This window comes from Otolemur garnettii, unplaced genomic scaffold, assembly GCF_000181295.1.
Source record: "Otolemur garnettii isolate 467f Iridium unplaced genomic scaffold, OtoGar3 scaffold00126, whole genome shotgun sequence".
NCBI classification, from domain to species: Eukaryota; Metazoa; Chordata; class Mammalia; order Primates; family Galagidae; genus Otolemur; species Otolemur garnettii.
This window is the reverse complement of record NW_003852521.1, coordinates 4,739,807-4,760,956: the sequence shown is the minus strand read 5'-3', so window position 1 is coordinate 4,760,956 and position 21,150 is coordinate 4,739,807. Positions and strand designations below refer to the sequence as shown.

At 42.0% G+C, this 21,150-nt stretch overlaps 1 protein-coding gene across 1 annotated transcript in view; it reads left to right on the top strand.

Moving 5' to 3' along the window:
- Positions 1–21,150, top strand: part of CCDC170 (coiled-coil domain containing 170) — a 102,964-nt gene that overhangs the window by 45,607 nt on the left and 36,207 nt on the right. Inside the window, exon 6 of the mRNA XM_012810109.2 lies at positions 11,177–11,494. Within this exon, the coding sequence (XP_012665563.2) occupies positions 11,177–11,494 (318 nt within the window). The remainder of the gene's footprint in view (positions 1–11,176; positions 11,495–21,150) is intronic.

Here is a 21,150-nt window from a genome sequence, read left to right as displayed (position 1 = left end):
GCTCTGTTTTTGAGGTAGGAAACTTACTTTATTAGTGAGGTTTAGAAGAACTGCAGAAGTATCCTGTCTTTACATAACTCAGCTTTTTTGATTGACTTAAAGGCTCTACTGGAGTTCCTTTATGAAAATTTTACAAATAAAAATCCAGATGATTTCTCATATACCTGTATAGAGCAAATATGTTATTTGAAAATCTTTAGCAGTTAATATTGAAGTATGTTTTAAAAACTATCAAAGATTATATGGAAATAATCTACCATGCAGATGCTTTGCCTACACAAGCTACATGCCTATTTCCCATAGACTACAGAAGTTGAAGTCCGAGGGATCAGAAATTAAACTCACATCCTGCATTTTATTTATTTTATTAAATCATAAACACATAGATCATGTATACATTAATGCATTTATGGGGTACAATGACATCCTGCATTTTAAACAGCTTCTTTCCTTTTACACCATTCACATTTTCCTTAATAGCTACACTTTTAAGGCTTGGAAATAATAGTGGCGTTGGACTCAGGCAGGCCTGGGTTTGGAATGATGCCCTTCTGCCTTGTTTGTTACACTGCAGTTGTGATGTAAGAAGTAAGACTCTTGATTAGGCTGCTTGGGGTTTTTTTTTTGAGACAGAGCCTCAAGCTTCACCCTAGATGGAGTGCTGTGGCATCACAGCTCACAGCAACCTCCAACCCCGGGGCTCAAGCGAGTCTCCTGCCTCAGCCTCCCAAGTAGCTGGGACCACAGGTGCCCGCCACAACGCCTGGCTATTTTTTTTTTGGTTGCAGCCGTCATTGTTGTTTTTGGCGGCGGGCCTGGGCTGGATTCGAACCCTCCACCTTAGTTGTATGTGGCGGGCACCTTAGCCACTTGAGCCACAGGCGCCGAGCCGGCTGCTTGGGTTTTTATCCTGGCTCTCGAGTTCTTTGGGTATGTGATCTCAAGAACCTCTTTAAACCTCAGTTTTACCTCTTTGAACCTCAGTTTTTTATCTCTTTGAACCTCAGTTTTTTATCTGTAAAATTGGAAAATAATTCAAGGATCTAGCTCTTACAGTTGTTGTTTAGTATTTTTAGGTATTTACCTCATGTTTATAAACATGAGATTATTTTAAGAGTATAGACATATGGAAACTGTTTCTGCAAGTGAGAAGTGGTTAGATATGATAAATTATTAAAGAAATTAAATATGACTTTACAATTTTCGAGTCATGTTGGAAGTGACTTTCAGGTCATTTACAATCTGTGTCTTCTGTTTATGTGAAGTAAGAATCATCTTTAAAAACATCCCTGACTGTAGGTAGTGTCCAGACTTGCGTTGAACTCCTCCAGAGGCAGGGAACTCACTATTGTACAAAGAGGAACATCTCATCTTTGTGCACCTCTAATTGTTGACAGTTTGTGTGTGTGTGTGTTTGTTTTTTTGAGACAGTCTTGCTCTACTCTGAGTAGAGTGCAGTGGTATCATTGTAGTTCCCTGTGAAGTGGGATCATCATGGCTCTGTGCAACCTTAGACTCCTGGGCTCAAGTGATCCTCCAGCTTGGGCCTCCCAGGATTGGAGTCCCTCACATCATCATCCTACTCTATCTTATGGAAATTCACTGAATAAATCCCTTTGAAAAAATCCCTTCAAGCATTTAAACACATTTCTTACGGATTTCCAAGTCTCTTCTTCTGCTAAACAGATCTTTCAAGCTTTTCTTACATGGACTTCCTTCTTATTGCCTTCGAGGTGGGGGAGTTTTAGTCTCTGGGTGAGGAATTGAAATGAAATTAAAAACCAAAATAGTATCTGCACATATTATTAAACATTGAAGCTATTCGCCAGACTCTGAAGAACAATCAAAACCCTCTCTTCTCACTCTGTTTCACTCTTCCAAATTAACTTGTTTTAACTGTTTCTCTTTTTAAGTTCTTCTGAGAATTACTAGTAAGACTTTCTAGTAATTGATTAATCAATTTGAGCAGTATTTTAAGACTTTCTTCTGTGAAATATGAAGAATTTAATATCTCCTTTTTTTTTGATAAATAATATTCATACCTATTTGGGGGGTACATGTGGTAGTGGTTACGTGCATAGAATGTGTTAATACTCAAATCAGGGTAGAGGGGGTTTCCATCAGCTCGAGTATTTATCATTGCTATGTGCTGGAACATTTCAAGTCCTCTCTTCTTGCTACTTCGAAATATACAATATGCCATTGTTAGCTATAGCTACCCTACTCTGCTTTCAAACATTAGAGTTCGACCTCCTATCAAACTGTATGTTTGTGTCCCTTAACCAACCTCTTTTCTTGGCCCCATCCCATGTGCACATCATTCCCAGTCTCTGGAATCTATCTTTCTACCACCTAGTCTAACTCCAAGAGATTGGCTTTTTTTGGCTCCTACATATGTGCCAGCACCTAGGAGTGTAATGTATGTCTTTCTGTGGCTGGCTATAGACCAGCCATAATGAGGTCATTAACATAATGACTTCTAGTTCCATCCACATTGCTGTGAATGTGACATAATTTCATTCTTGTTTATGGCCAAATAGTACAATTGGCCATAAAACAATGGTACAATAGTACAAATGTTTCTTAATCCATTTATCCATCGACAGACACTAGGTTGATTCCATGTCTTTTGCGATCATGAATAATGTTGCAATAGATATGGGGATACAGTATCAGTTTGATGTACTGATTACGTTTCCTTTAGATAAAAATACTCAGGAGTGGTATTGTTGGATTATATGGTAGTTCTATGTCTAGATTTTTGTGAAATCTCCATACCATTTCCCCTAGTAGCTGTACTAATTTACATAGTCACCAACACTACATAAGAGTTGCCTTTTTTCTGTGTCCTCACGAACATTGATTTTTTTGGGTCTTTTTATTAATAGCCATTCTAAATGAGGTAGGATGATGTCCCACTGTGGTTTTAATTTGCATTCCCTGATGATTAGTGGTGTTGCCATTTTTTTCATATACCTCTTGGCCATTTATATTTATTCTTTAGAGAAATTTCTATTCATGCCCTTTGCCCAGTTTTTAATGTGGTTATTTGTTTTTCATTGTTTGATTTCTTATATATTCTGGCTATTAGTTGAATGAATAGTTTACACATATTTTCTCCCTTTCAGCAGGTTGTCTCTTCACTCTGTTGATTATTTCCTTTGCTCTAAAGAAGTTGTTTATTTTATTTTTGTTTTTGTTTCCCCTGGCTATGATTGGAGGAGCCCATAATGGGATTGTGGACCGCTGGGGGTCTCTCATTTACCAGTTCCCCTACTGGGAGCCTCTCCGGTCTCCCAGCCAGTGTTGGCCAAGCAGGCAGTCCTGCTTCCCTCTCCTTCTTTGCCTCAAGTGTGTCCCGGCACTTCCCTGTTGAATTTCAGTGTTTTCTTTTGATTGTCTGTTGAAAGTATGAATACCCATTCACTGTTTTGGTTCTTCTTTGAGCAAGAGACCTCAAAGAGCCGCCATCCTGAAGCCCCTCTCTTCTGGAACATGTCATGCCACTTATGCTTTAGCCCCTTCTTCCTGTCTCCTAGTTTTTATCATTTTACATTATTTTATCATTTTTATGCATTTACATGATCAAGGTTTTCATTGTGTTCCATAACTAATGAAGTTCTCAATAGTTTCTCTTTATGTTCATTCTAAAAATTTTAAATCAGTTAAAACAGTATTCAAAATAACATTGTATAAATATTTGTATTATGGGTATAATCATAGTATGTGATGCTGAACCCATTCCGTTTTGCCAGTGTCCCTTTTGTTTGCAGATGGGAACTGCCCATGGTCCTGCAGGAATGTAGAGAAGCTCAGGAACATGTTGGCCTATCGGGCAGCTAAATTTGTTGCCAACTAGTATTGATTTTGTTAATAATGAGAATTTCAAACTCAGCTGAATTCTTACTATTTTCCAAGATTGACGCCACGGGGATAGCTCAGATTTGCAGAATGTCATCCTCATTTTCAAGTAAAACGTTACCCTGAAGGTTCTGCTTTATTAGCTCATGAGAACAAGCCAAATTCTGCTATACAACAGAGTTTCCAATCTTTTGAAGACGTCTAGAAGATAAATGCTGCTGCTTCTTTTCTTTTCAACTTAATATTTCCTCTTGGAACATGGTCCAAGACTATTGCTATTCTCCCAGCTCAACTCTGAATGTATTCTTTTCAAGCTGTATTTGGGGAAGGATAATTTTTTCTTCATTTCCAATCCACGGATGACCAATACTTCTTTAACGTACAACAACAAAAAAAGGAATTAATAGGAAAAATTTATTTAAAAAGATATAGAAAGCAAAGTCCAAATATTAAGTATTATAAGTCACAGACATATTAAATTTTAGTAAATATAATCAGAGTAAACATGAGAAAACAATAGGTTTACATAAAATATACATTTTTCTTTGAAAGTATGTTTGTAAGAAATTAATATAGAGAATCACTATTGTACACATGGCTTTTTGTTATTCTTCAATCATATCTGAACCCAAATTTACAACTAACCTTCCTTGTATTGAATACTCCTCATGTCAGTATTTAGAGTTTAATTGTGACTATGAGCTGGAGTCTTGCTAGTTAATTTAGGTCATCTTGGTTGGATTGATGAAAATGCTGCTTACAGGGGATAACGCATAGCAAATGGTTTCTATATTTTGCTTTTAAGACAGTAGAAAATCAGTCTCGCAGAGGTTTATTGAGACTGGAAGAGATTTTAAAGCAACTTTAGCAAGCTTGACATATTTGTCACTTGTATCTAAAATGAAACAGGTGTTGTGTTTCACATCCATCTTTGATCCTCTATCTGTAGATCTATATCTGTAGACTGTTTGGTTTATTCTACAAAGGTGTAGTTAAATGTAAATTATTTTTTGGTGAATGAATGGGCTCTGAATTTTATGTAATTTTTATTTTTAAATTATACTTGATAAACTGACCTCAAAATATCACATTTTTACACGTATACAACAGATACACAACTCACACCACATACCACACGCTATTCATCTTAGGAGTTCAGCAGAGCCTGAATAGGGGTATGACTTGTTCAGAAGGCAAATCCTCTGTGCTTGGATGTGTCATCAGTGCCAATTTCCTGTAGAAATTACTAAACTCTAACTCTTAATTTCTGAAATTATTTTGTTGGCACTGGGGACAGATAATTGCGTGATTGTCACCAGACTGTAAATCCTATTTAGAATAACACTGTTTTAGGAGGGTTTTTATCTGTATTAAAGTTTGAATCTGGAACTGAATGCCAAACTTCAGGGTTGTTTTAATTCAAGTGAAATACAGCACCTCCCTTCTTCTTCTTCTTTCTTCTTTCTATAGACGTAGGGGTACAAGTATTTTTTGTTAAATAGATGAATTGTATCATGCTAAAGTCAGGGCTTTAAGTGTACCATTCACCACAATAGTGTACATTGTATTCGACAGGTAGATTTTTACCCCTTATTCCCTCCTCCTCTTTCCTGTTCCTCTGGGGTTATCGTGGGGCCCCTGGGCAGGGCAAGCCCCGCCATTAGGAAGGCAGGCGACCGCCGGGGCCAGCCGGAGGGGCTGCAGAGCTGTTCACCCTGCCTAGGTCTGCCTGTGCTGGGGTTTCCCGGGAGGTAGCGGCTGTACTGCCCGGATGGCCTGTGGTGGGCGCTGAGGGCCGTGGGCGAGTGTTCATTCTGGGAAGTGTGGTTGGGTGGGGCTGCCCAGGCTATGGCAGCAGACACAGTGCCCATGACAGCCTGCTCTGCCCCAGTCTCCTGGTGGTGATGGGCGCTCAGGGCGCCTGCCTACAGGACTCACAAGAGCTCCTGACATCCCTGGTCTCTCCCCAGCCTTGGGGAGGGGGAAGAGATAGCCGCTCCGACTCTGAAGCAGCACTCAGGGGGACACAGCACTCTGGGATGGCACCCCGAAGTGGGGCAATTGCAGTTCCCAGCCTTTGTCAGCTATCTGTGCCTTCTCTCTGGAGCAATGGCACTGCACAGCCTCCTGCCAGGTCCCTGGATTGTATGGAGGTGTCTGCAGCTGAGGTGCCTCGCTGGGCTCCAGCAACAAGGGATACAGGGGGGTGAACAGCCCCGGGGTTCTCTCCTCTGCCCCTTGCCACATGGGGCGCCTTCCCCAGGTACCTTCCGTCCTGCTGAGCGGGTCACTCCACTTTTCTCTCTGGCCTTGGGAGCCTCCCAGAGCCTCTTTGTTAGTTCCCAATGCTCTCTCTTAGGCAATCCAGCTGAAGGCACAGTCTATTCGCCACTTTCTATCCTCTCCGCCAGAGTCCATCCTCTCCAGCAGAGCAGCGTTTTGTAGGCTGCGTGCAGTCTGCCCTCCTGGCTCCTCGCACCTCCTGTATTCTAGCTATTCTACTTTACCTAATGCAGCCTACGTCTGGCGTGTGTGCATGCATGTGTGTGTCTGCCCTCATCACTACTGACTCAGCACTTCAAAGGTGCTAAAGTTCCCCAGGTCGTCACTGTTGCCGCCATCCCGTTGCATCTTCCTTCCATTTCAGGACCGGTCCCTCCCTGTCCCCTCCTTCCCTCTCCCCTCCCTGTCCCCTCCCCTTGCACTGTTTGACATCTTCCTTACCCCCCTAACTATAGCTTAGTGACTGTTTCATTTCGGCATGTTAAAAGCTTCCCCATTTCTTTGTAAGGGTATATAGTATTCTATCATATCCATGTCTCGTGTTTGTTTAACCAATCACCTACCAAGGAATACTCACGTAGCACCTATTTTTGCTATATTAGAATTGAATAACTCTGCTTATACCTAATTTTCCATATTTGGTAATCTGTCCTATAGGTACATTCTTAGGACTAGAATTGCAGGGCTGAAAGATAAGTGCATATACAATTTCATTAAATATTTATACCATCACTTTATGCCAGAATTATATCTACTTGCTATTCCATCAGTAACATGTGAGAGTACCTGTTCAGGAGGATTTCTGAGTTTACTTGTTAATCATGACTATAGCAGGTAGAATTAATTGATATTTTATAAAACTGATGTAGGTCTGGGCATGGTGGCTTATGCCTTTTGTCATAACCCCTGGGAGGCCAAAGTGGGAGGATCCCTTGAGTTCAGGGGTTTCAGACCAACCTGAGCAAGAGCAATACCCTGTCTGTACTAAAAATAGAAAAACTAGCCAGGTGAGGTGATGGGCACCTGTAGTCCCAACTACTCAGGAGGCTGAGGCAGGAGGATCCGTTGAACCTAGAAGTTTGCGGTTGCTGTGACTGAGGCTTATGCATAGCACTTTAGCTTAAGGTAACAGAGTGACACTCTTGTCTCAGGAAAAAAAAATTGATTTAGGATTGGAGAAATTAAGCTTGCCGAGAGGTTCTCCACTGTGATGATAATTAGATATTGTATTTTGGAGAGGCAGGATGATCTCATGTGCATTCAGATCCATATAATAGTTAGCAACATCCTAATGGAAATCAAACGTGTTTTTCAAATACAAACCTTTGGATGTTTCATTACTTGATGTAGACTCACACGTTTAAATGGAAAACTTAATTGAATGTTGTCATTTTATTTATAAATGTTTGTGTTACAAGTCATTGTGAAGGGGTCATTATTCACTTATTGTATTAGTCAGATCAAACCTAAGGATTTGTTAATTGCAAAAAACCATTTTTTTTAAGCGATTCCCGGCACTGTCTGCATAGGGCCTGCCCTCATTCTCAGACGTGATTTCCTTGGTGGAGGTCAGCTCTGACTTGGCTCAGAGGAAGCTATTTCTCTCTTGTTCTTGTGTCAGTGTGGTCTGACAACAGTCTAGGTCCTGGCCAATGGTGCTGATGTCACATTATTTTATACCAGCTCCTTCGGTGTATCCTTGAGGTAGCTGTGCACCCAGACTCCACTCTGGTGGCTCTGTCCTGATAGCACACAGGTAATTGCATTTGCAGTCTGAGGACGTCTATTTCCAGCATGTCAGTCCAGTGCCCCTGAATCTCAAGCACGTAATCAGAGCGCTGCAAGAACGGCCATCCCCAAGGCCTGGCCACTGGCTCCTGAGTCCTGCGTCTCATAGGCAAAACAGATTAGAATTTGTGAGGTCGGATGTGTCCAGAAAGGAAAAACCTGAACTGCTAACAGGCACCACTGTCATCTGTGATTACCAACTAATTATGGGATTTTTTTGCCGGACATAAATGTTGGTGCTTAGGTTTAAAAAGAAAGAGTGCTTTGGATTTGTGAGAGAGAGGTGTTTTCCTCTGTGTCTCTAAGCCAGTGAAATAATAGCATGATAGTGGGGCCGGTAAATTCCTCATAGTTAAATATTTGCATTGTGTTTACTGGTCGGCTATAGATTCTGGTGTTAGTTGTCTGTTGATCGATCCACTCCAAATTGATAGGAAATCCATAGCACACAAGCGTCTGATTTTTTTTTTTTTTTGGTATATTTTAAGGCCCTTTTGTAAATAATTGGTTAAAATATTATTCTACTGACCATAGAAACTTCTTCCTTTTGCATTGGGATTTTATGTCAATATATAAGTCAATTTATACTATTCTATGATTTTAGAAGTCTAAAGTGATTAGGATTCACTTTCATCCCTGAGTCACGACCTCAATTTTCTAACCACCCATCAGATCATTATGGTTGGTTCTCTGTATCCTGAGTTGCACATCTGTAGATGCAACCAACTGTAGATCAAAAATATCTGGGGAAAAAATACAAAATAACATTACCAACGATAAAAAATATTAACAATAAAAACCAAAATTGTGCAACAACTATGTATCTAGCATTAACATTGCATTAAATATTATCAGTAATTTATAGATGATTTAAAGTATATAGGAGAATGTGCGTAGGTTATATGTAAATTCTTTTTTTTCCCCCAGAGACAGAGTCTCACGCTGTTGCCCAGACTAAAGTGCCATGGCATTAACCTAGCTCATAGCAACCTCAAATTCCTGGTTTCCAGCAATCCTCCTTCCTCAGCCTTTGGGGTAACTGAGACTATAGGTGCCCACCACAGTACCCAGCTGGCTTTTCTATATTTAGCAGAGGTAGGGGTCTTACTCTTGATTAGGCTGGTCTCAAACACATGAGCTCAAGGGATCCTCCTGCATGGACCTCCCAGAGTGCTTGAATTACAAGGGTGAGCCAGGCTGCCTGACCAGTTCTATGCAAATCCTCTACCACTCTATATCAGGGACTTGGGCATCCTTGAATTTTCACATCTTAGAGGGGGTTCCTGGAACCAATCTCCTGAGGATGTCAAGGGACAACTGTAGTTTCTAAGTAAAATCTGGGTCCAATTTATTATCACCAGTGTCGATACTGGTTACTCTAATTGAGCAAGTGAGCAGCTATTGTACTACTATCTGAAGACAAATCTGTAAACCATTAAAATATTGAATTTGTGATCAAGTGTCCTTGACTCCACTTTAAGGGTGGTAATTTAATTAGCAGCAGCAGCAGTGGAGCTTCTCTGCCCGGGAGACTAGTTTAGAAAAGGAAAGGGGAAACCAAGACCTTGAAAAGGAAGGCGTTTTACAAAATAGGCTGCATAATTAGTTCAGGTATTACATCTCTGAAAAGGGCAGGTTTCTCTAACTACCTATCCACTCTGACTTTTCTTTCAAATTGATGTCTGAGACTTCCTTGATTTAAATAAAATCACCATAATAAAGAAAATAAGACGTTATGTTTTCTATAAAAAATGGGAACTAGTGTTCCAGCTTCCTTTTTCCTGTCTCCAAGCTGTTGATGGAGCGAAACTCCTTTTAAAGCCCAGTTTTAATGCAAAAGGATGATTGCATTTTAACTAGCAACCTGAAATGTTATTAGCTCCTTTAGATGTAGACTCTGTTATTCACAGGTATTGTGTTTCTTTGTCTTGTTTTTTGCCCCTAATGTACCATTTTTTAATACAAAAAAATATATATTTGCCAGTTAACTGGGCAGCAATACCATAGGAATGCCGGTTAATTACCTGCTTAATCTTTTAAAATGTGAATTCATGCATTTTGGAACTTGATGTTCACAAATAATTTTTTTAAAAAATTTAATTTTAAAGATGCCCCTTTGGTGCCTCTTTGGATCATTCTAGATTATGGTAAATAGAAGGAGGTGAACAGGTGGCCTTCTCTCTGACGTCCATGATTTTTATGAACCTAATCTTACATGTTTTGTTGTTTGAGTTTTTCTTAGTATGATACTTTAGCTTCCTCTACCTTTCTTTCCTTTTCTTTTTTTTTCTTGTTTTTTCTCTTATCACTCTTGGGAACTTCCTCTACTTTTAATCTTTTCACCCACCGAACGTCTGGTAATTATTTCTGTCTCCTTTCTTCACATTCTGCCTGTATGAGTTTTGTCTCTATGAGACAAAGGGATTCACAGAGAATGTATGTTGGAAGAAAAATCTGGTTCTCTTTTATGCAATGATGTTTTTATGAGATCACTACTCTATTATTTAAAATAGTATTAAGGCGCCATCCTTATGCAAATCATTATTAGTGCCTAGCTAGGCCTCCAAGAGTTTAAGATTGATTCAAAATCAGTTTCCAGATTGGGCATGACTGGGTCCACATAAGACATCATTTTGGAAAGAATTGGAGAACAGGTAGTTCTGAAAACATAGTCTATATATGAATTGAATCCACCAGTATGTTAGCCAATGCTTTGCTTTCATTTTTATTTTTTGTTGAGACAGAGCCTCACTCTGTTGTCCAGACTAGAGTGTCACGGTGTTGTAGCTCACAGCAACCTCAAACTCTTGGGCTCAAGCAATCCTCTTACCTCAGCCCCCCCAAGTAGCTGGAACTCCAGGCACCGCCAGGCCTGGCTAGTTTTGTATTTTTAGTAGAGATGATGTCTCACACTTGCTCAGGCTAGTCTTTGCCAATGCTTTGTTTTTATTAACTCTTCCCAGAGGTGCACACAGAAAAGGCCTATATGTCAAAGTTTCCTTCTTTTTCTGACCCAGATTTTATATTGTTTCTTCTTTTATATTGTTTCTGTTTTTAGGGCACCTGCATTTCCCTGACATACCTTTTATAACTTTATAACTTTAAGAAAAGACCATAATGGGTGATCAGTTGACCCAACTCCTTGAGCACCTGACTAAGCAGCGTGAGTGAATTACTATAGTAAATGCACGTGTGTCCAGTTGGCTGCTAATGTTACTGGGTTCCCTTTCTGTAATCATTTTAGGACTTGCTCAGTGCTGTAGAAGCAAAAGAAGCTCTTGAAAGAGAAGTTAAGATCTTCCAAGAGAGGCTGCTTGCCGGCCAGCGGGTCTGGGATGCCTCCAAGCAGGAGCTGAGCTTGCTGAAGAAAAGCTGCGATGAGATGGAGAAGAATTTGAAGGCCAGTCTGGATGCAGCCACGGCCTCGCAAAGCCAGTACTCCTCATTTAGGGAGAAGATCGCAGCCCTCCTCAGGGACAGAGTGGGCACAACTGGGTCCACGGATGATGCCATTTTGAAGAGGATTCAAGAAATGGGCAGCCGAGAAGAAAGCAGGGACAGGGTGAGTAGGCAACAGCTGCATCTGCAGGACAGTGAGCTCATGCATTTAGCGTACTCCACAGCGACTTAGCTGAATTAGGGAAAGCAAAACGTCAAGGTGGTTGCGTTACATTCCATTCAATAGTATGCAGGTGGGACGGGGAATGGCTCAAGCAACAGCTAACTTACCTGTGGGTTCTGGAGTTGGACTTCCCAGGTGTTGAAGGCTGTCCCCACACCATAGTCACTCCTCCCAGGTGCTGAAGGCTGTGCCCACACCATGGTTGCTCCTCCCAGGTGCTGAAGGCTGTCCCCACACCATGGTTGCTCCTCCCAGGTGCTGAAGGCTGTCCCCACACCATAGTCACTCCTCCCAGGTCCTGAAGGCTGTCCCCACACCATGGTTGCTCCTCCCAGGTGCTGAAGGCTGTCCCCACAGCGGAGTCACTCCTCCCAGCTGCTGAAGGCTGTCCCCACAGCGGAGTCACTCCTCCCAGGTGCTGAAGGCTGTCCCCACACCATAGTCACTCCTCCCAGGTGCTGAAGGCTGTGCCCACAGCGGAGTCACTCCTCCCAGCTGCTGAAGGCTGTCCCCACAGCGGAGTCACTCCTCCCAGCTGCTGAAGGCTGTCCCCACAGCATAGTCAACTCCTCCCAGGTGCTGAAGGCTGTCCCTACAGCATGTTCACTCCTGAGCAGTGTGAGCCTGGCCAGCTTCCTGAGATTATGGCTTCTGAGATTCTGTTTTCCTCATCTGTCAGAAGGGGCCAGCACAGGGTCCACAGCCCCTTATCTGAAACCCTTGGGGCCGTATGCGTTTTCACATTCAGAATTTCTCAGGATTTGGAAGCTAAATAAATGGTATACAGAAAGATAAGAGAGAATGTGACCTGACACAGCCCTCCATGGTGGTGTCTGGGACACAGTCCACCATCAGCCACATTTATGATCCTATAGCAAAGCCTGTGAGCAGCTCTGAGTGGGATAAAAGTAGATTATAAATAGCCTTGTGTCTCTTTGGGTCAGGGTTTGCTGCCCAGATGTGTCAGGTCAGGCTAAGCTTTGTCAGTAAATGAGTTACAAAACAAAACCCCTGGATTTTGAACTTGTGGCTAAAGGTTTCTAGACCTCGAACAGTATCTGCTTTATAAGGTTACTGCTTATTGTAAGCATTAAATAGAAGAAAATTGTTATAAAGACCTTAACACATTGTCTGGAAAATCACAATAAATATTAACTATTGCTGCTGAGGCCTCTTCTCCTACCTTTCTCGCCTTCTCTTCTCTTTTTCATAAGTGCGTGGTGCCCAGAACAGTTTTTGTTTTTTTTTTTTTTAAAGAGACAGAGTCTCACTCTGTCACCTTTGGTAAAGTGCTCTGGTGTCACAGCTCACAGCAACCTCTGGCTCTTGCCTCAGCCTCCCGAGTAGCTGGGACTACAGGTGCCCGCCACAAAGCCTGGCTATTTTTTGTTGCAGTTTGGCCGGGGTTGGGTTTGAACCCACCACCCTAGGTATATGGGGCTGGTGCCCCACCCACTGAGCCACAGGCGCTGCCCACACATTTCTGTTTTTTAATGATACTAAAAAAAACTGAGAGTGATCAATAACTCAGAGTTCAGAATTCCATTTGTAAATTTCCTTTAACAATCAAAACATTTAAATTCACTTAAAAAATTCTCCAAAATTCATACGTGCTCTAGGATCAGCCTTTGTACCCTCTTTGGCCAAGTGCAGGGTTTTCTTTATGGATATCAAGGGTTCATGCAGGGGGCGCTCGTGTGTTAACTGCCATGCTGTGGCAGGTAAGGGTCTCTTGAGAGTAATTTGTGACTCAGTTTACATAGAGATATTTGCTGAGGCAGGAAATTATTTATGGGTTTGAGAAAAACTTGATTATTTCCCTGAACTGGTAACGGGTACACAGACAATCTTCTACTTACAGTGTTTCAATTTAGAATTTTGTTGCTTTACGATGGTCTGAAAGTGCTATGCATTCCACAGAGACAGTTCTTTGAGTACCCACCCAACCCTTCTGTTTTTCACTTTCAGTATAGAATTCAATAAATTAGATGAGACATTCAGTAGTTGAATGTAATATAGGCTTTGTGTTAGATGATTTTTCCCAACTGTAGGCTAATGCGTTTTGAGCATGTTTCGGGTGGGCGAGGCTAGGCTATGGAGCTCGGTAGGTCAGATGCAGTTAAGTGCATTTTCCACTTAGGTTATTTTCAACTTAACAATGGGTTTATCGGGACATAACCTTATCCTGCGTCAAGGAGCACCTGGACTTCGGTAGCTATTTTTTTTTTTTTGACATTTCATTTTACTGCTTTTCCTTCTATATTTCCAAGTATTTTCCTAAAACGATTTTAATTCCAGCATGTGAAGCATGGCACACAATTGTCAGCATGATGTATATGTTTATTTTCTAAAGCCGAATGATGTAAATTGGTTAAGCTGGATATGCCTTCCCCCACTCCCTCTAAAAATTAGAATGATTCAGAGTCTTTTTAGTGCCTTTGTCTGCCTTCCCTACCCTGTAATTTTTTTCAATAGCTACTCTCCCTATTTAAAAGCCTGAAATCAAGCATATAGCTGGTGTCTTGTGTGACTCATCTTCAAGTAAAATCAAGAGAAAATGGATTTCATATATTGTCTTAGAAATGTTTCTAAAGAATAAGAGCTTTACAAATTGATGAATCTGTTTGTTGAGGAGGCTGCCTGCCCCTGCCAGCTGCCATGGCTACAGGCACAGTCAATGGTTGAGTATTGCCAACGCGGAGGCCCAGCGGCAGGTTCAGGAGTGGCCTGGCAAATTCCCCACTTCATGCCCACTCCTACCGACTGGAGGTTGCTTTTCTTATTTACCCCTTTGCTATCCAGTTTTCCTCTCCTGTGTTTGCAATTCTCGGTAGAATTCAGGACACCACCCACACTTCTCCAGCAACTCATTTCTACTTGTTCCTTGCATTTCTGCTTCTGGCAAAATTTAATCTTTTTTAAAAGCTTTACGGTGTCTTAGAGGAGAGTTTCTTAGCTCCAGAGCTATTGACATTATGGACAGGCTAATATTTTGCTGTGGGGGCTGTCCTGGGCATTGTAGGAGGTTCAGCAGCATCACTGGACTCTACCCACTAGATAATACCAGGAGCACTGCCCCCTCCTCAGCTGGTGACAACCGCAGATGTCTCTGGACATTGCTGAATGTCCTCTAGGGGTCAAAATTGCCCCTAGTTGAAAACTGCTGCCTTAGAGGAATATTCTATTTCTGGGTTCCCAGAAATTCTAAATGAGTATTTGAATGTTATGCAGCCTTGAAATTTCAGGACACCATAGCAGATGTTTACGAAATAATCACTTCTTACACAATGACAGAGTATTGCAACATTTTTGGATTTTACTTTAGAATTTTGAGGCATTTTTTTTTCTTACTTTTAGTAGGAAAAGGGGTAAACAAAAAAAAGCAACCTTCAGTCAGTGGGAGTTGGCATGAAGTGGGGAATTTGCCAGGCTGCGCTTGACGCTGCTGCTGGGCCTCCACGTTGAAATTACTGAGTGTGCCAGGGCCTCCTCAGCAAACAGATTCTTCAGTTTGTAAAGCTCCCATTCTTTAGAAACATTTCTAGAACAATATATGAAATCCATTTCTCCTGATTTTACCTGAAGTAATGGGCTAATCATCTCAGTGAGAATTGATTACATATAGAGAGAACATGACCAGGACCAATTTCTACACTGTTTCTTAAATTAAAGGCAAATTAACACACGCTCATGAACGTCTATCTGGGTAGCTTTTTTTGGATGTGCTGTAAGCACATCTGAAGCTTTATTTCCTCCCGGGAGTGTTTCCCGGGGCCTCTGTGAGAGCTGTGGGGACCCAGCCCAACTCTGTGAAGGGCCTGGGATGTGCCCTGCGGCCACTCTAGCCCGTCTCACCTCCAAGCCTGATCATTATTTTCCCACTCTGTTCTCAGTCCTGCCCGACTATCGCAGATGTTCCCCGAGAGGCTGCTCAGACTTCCTCTGGCGTTTCCTTATTCAGAGTCCTGTACATGGTCAGCCCTGGCTGCAAGAGCGTCTGGAGAGTGGACAGACAGAGCCTTTCCACTGGTGTTGAGTTCCTCGGGCTTCTGTACAAAAGTGCCACAAATGAGGTGGACTAAGAAACAGATGTTTGTCATGGTTCTCACAGATTAGAAATTTGAGGTCAAGGTGTTCCAGTGTTGGTTCCCCCTGGGTGCTTTGAGGGAGAGTCAGTTCCCTGCCTTACTCCCAGCTTCGGTGGCCGCAGGTGATCTTTGGCTTGTGACAGTGTCCTCCTGTGTCCTCCTGTCATCTCTTCCCTCTATGAATGTCTGTCTTTGTGGATGAATCTTTCATTTTTTAAAGATGTCGGTCTTATTGCATTAGAGACCACTCTAATGATCTCAATTTTATCCCCTTACTGCTGTAAAGAGCCCGTTTCCACAGCAGGTCACATTTCCTCCAGTACCTCAAAATGTGACCCAACTCAACCCCCCTAAAAGTTCCCATGAATGAAGGAAGAGGGGGGATATTGGCCAGGCAACAGTGTTGGCCGCATGTGCTGACAAGCAGGAAGAAGGATTTGGTTGATGTTGTAGGTAGCAACTCCTAACTTATTTTATATACTTTCTGAGTGAGAATTGTAGCTTGAATAATTGGAAAGGAGTTGTTTGTGTCTGAAAAGCACTGGACCTTAAGTGACCCAAGTGGCTCTTTCTTCAGTGGAGAGCTCTTTGGCTTTTATTTGGTTCAATCTTAGAGCAAAAATGTCTGTCTGGTGAAATCAACAAATACTTGTCCTTGGGGAGTGAATTAACTCCCTTAGGGCATTATGACATCATTTCCCAAAGTCCTGCTGCTTGTTCTTAAAGTATACTTTGCTTTAGTGCTTTTTTTCTTTAAAAAATTGAGGTGTTTATTTGTTATTACTCCCCCACCCCCACCCTACCCTATTTCCTCTATCTCTGATATTTAAATCACTGGCACCTTCTGTTCCCCAGAATATCAGGTCTATGTTAATAGATGACATTAAGAAATAAAACAAAATTAAATTAAAGCTTAGTTATTCCTTAGACCTTCTGGTGTGAAAAACAAGCTAAGTTCACAGTTTGGGTGGATCACAGAGATGTTCACCTAGTCACTGGCGTTTGATGTTCTCAAGAACTGAGTCAGATTGGAACATAATTGTTTTTAAATAAATGTATGTAAATTCAGCTCTGAAGAAACTCAGTAGTGTCATCTGCCCTGAGACCTAAATGAACTTTGGAAGCCATGTTCTCTGGTGCGCAGAGATTAGGAGTCTGTCAGCTGTTTGCTCCACACTCCTAGTATGTCTGTTGGGTGGATCCTGCAAAGTTCAGCCATCTGCAGATTAGCAGTTTATTTTTGAGACAAGGTCTCACTCTGTCACCCTGGGTAGAGTGCCATGGTGTTGTAATAGCTCCCACCAAACTCAAACTCCTGGGTTTAAGTGATCCTCTTGCTTCACTCTCCAGAGTAGCTGGGACTGTAGGCGCCCACCCTGCCTGGCTGTTTTTATTCTATTTTAGTAGAGATGGGGGTCTCACTCTTGTTCAGGCTGATCTTGAACTACTGAGTTCAAGCAATCCCCCTGACTCAGCCTCCCAGAGTGCTAGGATTACAAGCATGAGACACCAGGGTTGGCCATATTAGCAGCTCTAAAAGTCATACTCTGCTGAGTCTTCAAGGTTCTATGGACCACTCCTGGGTCCACACAGGGTGAAGATACCAGAGAGACCTTCTTACCTTTGATTCAAACACACTTGTCCTTATTTGTCCTTTCCAGACAGACTTCTATGTGGAAAAAAAGACTCTACAGCCCAAAATAATTTGAGATATAGGACAATTTCCTGAAGGGACTTTTTAGCTCATTACGGCAAGAGCAGAGGATTGACTAAGCCCATATAGTGGAGCAATAATTTTATGTCAAAAATGGATGCACTGTGTGCGACTGCAATAGAGTGTGAAGTATGCTGCTCAAATTGTCTACACTTGACCTTAGCCAAAAGGCTGAGAAGCGATGCTCCAGTTGTCTAAATTAGCTCATTTAACTGGCACAGAAAGTCTACCAGTTTCAGGGAAGTTAAGTACTTGTTCAGTTAACATGCTGGTCAGTGGCACAGTGGGAACCTGAAACCAGGCTGTCTGGCTCCAAAGCCCCTTGCCTGCGCTCTGACATCCACAGTGACATCTGCTGCTTCCTCCAGGGTCACTGTCCCTCCCTGAGTCTAACTTACTGCCGATACTCAGGGTGTCATCTTCAGAAAGGAGCACTTACAGTTTTCACAGAAGGCTTTGCTTCCTTCCAGTAGAGTCTAGGGTGTATTGACCACGGCTAAGTGACCACGCAGATCTCCTTTTCTCCAGAGGAGAGTTGTTGCATCTTGTATCGCTTTGGTTTCATTTAGGTGGAAGGACTCACTTCCTACTTGGAGTTCAATGTGAACCTACATCTCTGCGGCACAGATGCACGTGTCGTACCTCCTATGATATGTGTCAGTCCCCTGAGAGGTGGCCCTAGCACTTCATATTAGTAAATAAGCAGTGGCTTCATGCCGCCCTCTGCGTTAGCCCCTAACAAGACAGCCAGCCTCTCCTTTGAAGCTTTGAAGCCAGGGATTCCCTGCTCCTCTCTGGCTGTGAAAGTCCTAGGTGGCATCTCCTTCCAGTGTAAAAGGCTTTTTTGTTACTGTAGCCACCTTTGTCAATGACCGCAGCTGATCTTCTGGATAACTGGCTATAGCTTCTCCCTCAGCATTGGCGGCCTCATCTTGGGTGCATGTTCTGGAGAAGGCTTCTTTCCTTAAACCTCTGAATCGACCTCTGCTTGCTTCCAGCTCTGCCTGTGCAGTGTCTTCACCTCTCTCAGCCTTCACAGGATTGAAGAGAGTTAGGGCCTTGTTTTGCATTTGGCTTTGGCTTAAGGGAATGTTATGGCTGGACTGATTTCTGTTCAGACCAAAAAAATTTCTCCGTATCAGCAGTAAGGTTTTTATTTTTTTCCTTATGCCTCACTAGCGGAGCACTTTTAAGACATTTTCCTTTGCTTTTTCAACTCAGCTAATTGGCGCACGAGGTCTGCTTTCCGCATGTCTTCCTCACTCAGCTTCCTCACGTCTAGCTTTTAATTTAAAGTGAGAGACATGTGACTCTTCCTTTCACTTGAATACTTAGAGGCCATTGTCACGTTATTATGATAATTGGCCTAATTTCAATATTCCTGTGTGTCAGTGAAGTGGAGTGTCCAAGGAGAGGGAGAATGACATTCAGTGGAGCCACCAGGACACACACAACCTTAATTGATTAAGTCACAGTCTAATATGGTGCAGAGTTTGTGGAACCCCAAAACAATTACAATAGTTACATTAAAGACTACCAATCACAGATCACCAGAACAGATAAAATATTACTAAAACATTTGAAATATTGTGAGAATTACCACATGTGATGTGGAGACATGAAGTGAGCACTTGCTGTTAGAAAAAATGATCCCATACACTTGCTCAATGCAGGGTTGCCACAAACCCTCAATTTATAAAAAATACCATACCGATCGGGGCAGTAAAGCAGAGCACAGTAAAATGAGGGGTGGCTGTACTTGGCCAATTTCTGGCCATCTTCAGTGACTAGGAACCCACTCCCTGTGTACCTTAGATTGCTCAATCATTAGAATGTTTTCTCTTTTCTATAAAGAAATTCTTAATTATGATGCATACTTATGATGGATTCTTAAAGCAGCCATTAAAAAACATTAAGAATTTTGAGTGGCATGAGAAGATGCTTAAAATATATCTAAAAAGAAAGACACAAAGTTGCACATATATCATTTTCAACTGTATTTTAACAATGCATAAAAAAAAAAAATCATCAGGCTCGGCGCCTGTGGCTCAAGTGGCTACGGCGCCTGCCACATACACCTAAGGTGGCAGGTTCAAATCCAGCCTGGGCCTGCCAAAACAACAATGATGGCTGCGACCAAAAAATAGCTGGGCATTGTGGTGGGCACCTTTGGTCCCAGCTACTTGGGAGGTGGAGGCAGGAGAATCACTTGAGCCCAGGAGTTGGAGGTTGCTGTGAGCTGTGATGCCATGGCACTCTACCCAGGGTGACAGCTTGAGGCTCTGTCTCAAAAAAAAAAAAAAACAAACAAAAGAAAAAACAAATCATCAAAAATATTAACAGTTATCACTTCTTGGTGATGGATCATGAGAGATTATTTTTCACTTAATTGTATTTGTTTTTCCTTAATGAGTATTTTATATTGGGCATATGCTACCTATAATCTGAGAGACTGGGGAAAATTTCTCCTTTGTACAGAGGTGGGATTCCTTCTCTGCTATGTCCCTATTCATCTTAACTCTCAGCTTTGAGGGCAACTCAACAAATCTAATTGGTCTTTCATGTAACAGCATTTTAAAAAGCTTGAAGACAGCTTGCATGCCTTCTTGGCTTTAAACATGGTTGTTTTTAGATAGGTAAGCAAAAATTATCTCCTTTTTAAAAATTTACACTGTAAAAAATATAAACCAATCAAGATGTCTCAATTTCTGTGAGAATGGTACTGTAGCATTACATAAATATCCACTACTCTTTGCCTTTTTCTTCCAAAATAAGCTATTAGAAGGAGACAAATTTCTCAACCCGGACATGTTGGTTTTGTTGAATTCATTTTATGAAAACTGGATTTAGTAAAATCAGATTGTGTATTGGAAAATGTATCTGAGATCTTTGGTAAACTTCTGCTCTTGGTCCAAGGCAATGGCCAGGGCAAAGGAAGGAACTCTTGAGAAGGATGGGAACATTAGACAGATTAGGGGGGCTGTGGGGAGCCACTGTGGGCTTTAACAGGGGCAATGAAAGTATTGGGGGAGATTCAGAATTCTTCCTGCCCCCTTAAACATTTCCATTACCCCTAGTTAGAATCACCACATTAAAGAGATTTTGACCTTTCAAATGCTCATGATAATATGATTGTATAAGTATGCAGTCATCATGACTGGAGTTTGGGGCATGTGTAACCAATATTCATAGAACATTGAAAAAAAGTTTGAAAAATGTATTTCTGCATTGAATTCTCCCAAATGCCTCAAATCTTTCATCAACTATATGTGGTGGAAGAGTTTCTGTAAGGAATGATTCTTTCGTAGATTTTTTTTTTTTTTTTTGAGATAGTCTCACTCTGTTACCCAAGCTAGAGTGCCGTGGCCTCAGCCTAGCTCACAGCAGCCTCAAACTCATGGACTCCAGGAATCTTCCTGTCTCAGCCTCCTGAGTAGGTAGGACTATAGGTGCCCACTACCATCTGGCTAATTTTTCTTTTTTTTAGTAGAGATAGGGTCTTGCTTTTGCCCAGGCTGGTCTCAACTCCTGAGCTCAAGAGATCTGCTTTGGCCTCCCAGAGTGCTAGGATTACAGGCATGAGCCATTGAAACCAGCCTATTTTTGTAGATTTTATTTATTTTTTTTCTTCTTAGATTATCCTATTTATTTATTTATTTATTTATATTGAGACAGAGCCTCAAGCTGTCCCCCTGGGTAGAGTGCTGTGGCATCACAGCTCACAGCAACCTCCAACTCCTGGGCTCAGGCGACTCCCCCCCCCCCCCCCCCCCACCCCCGGGCCCCAGGCGCCC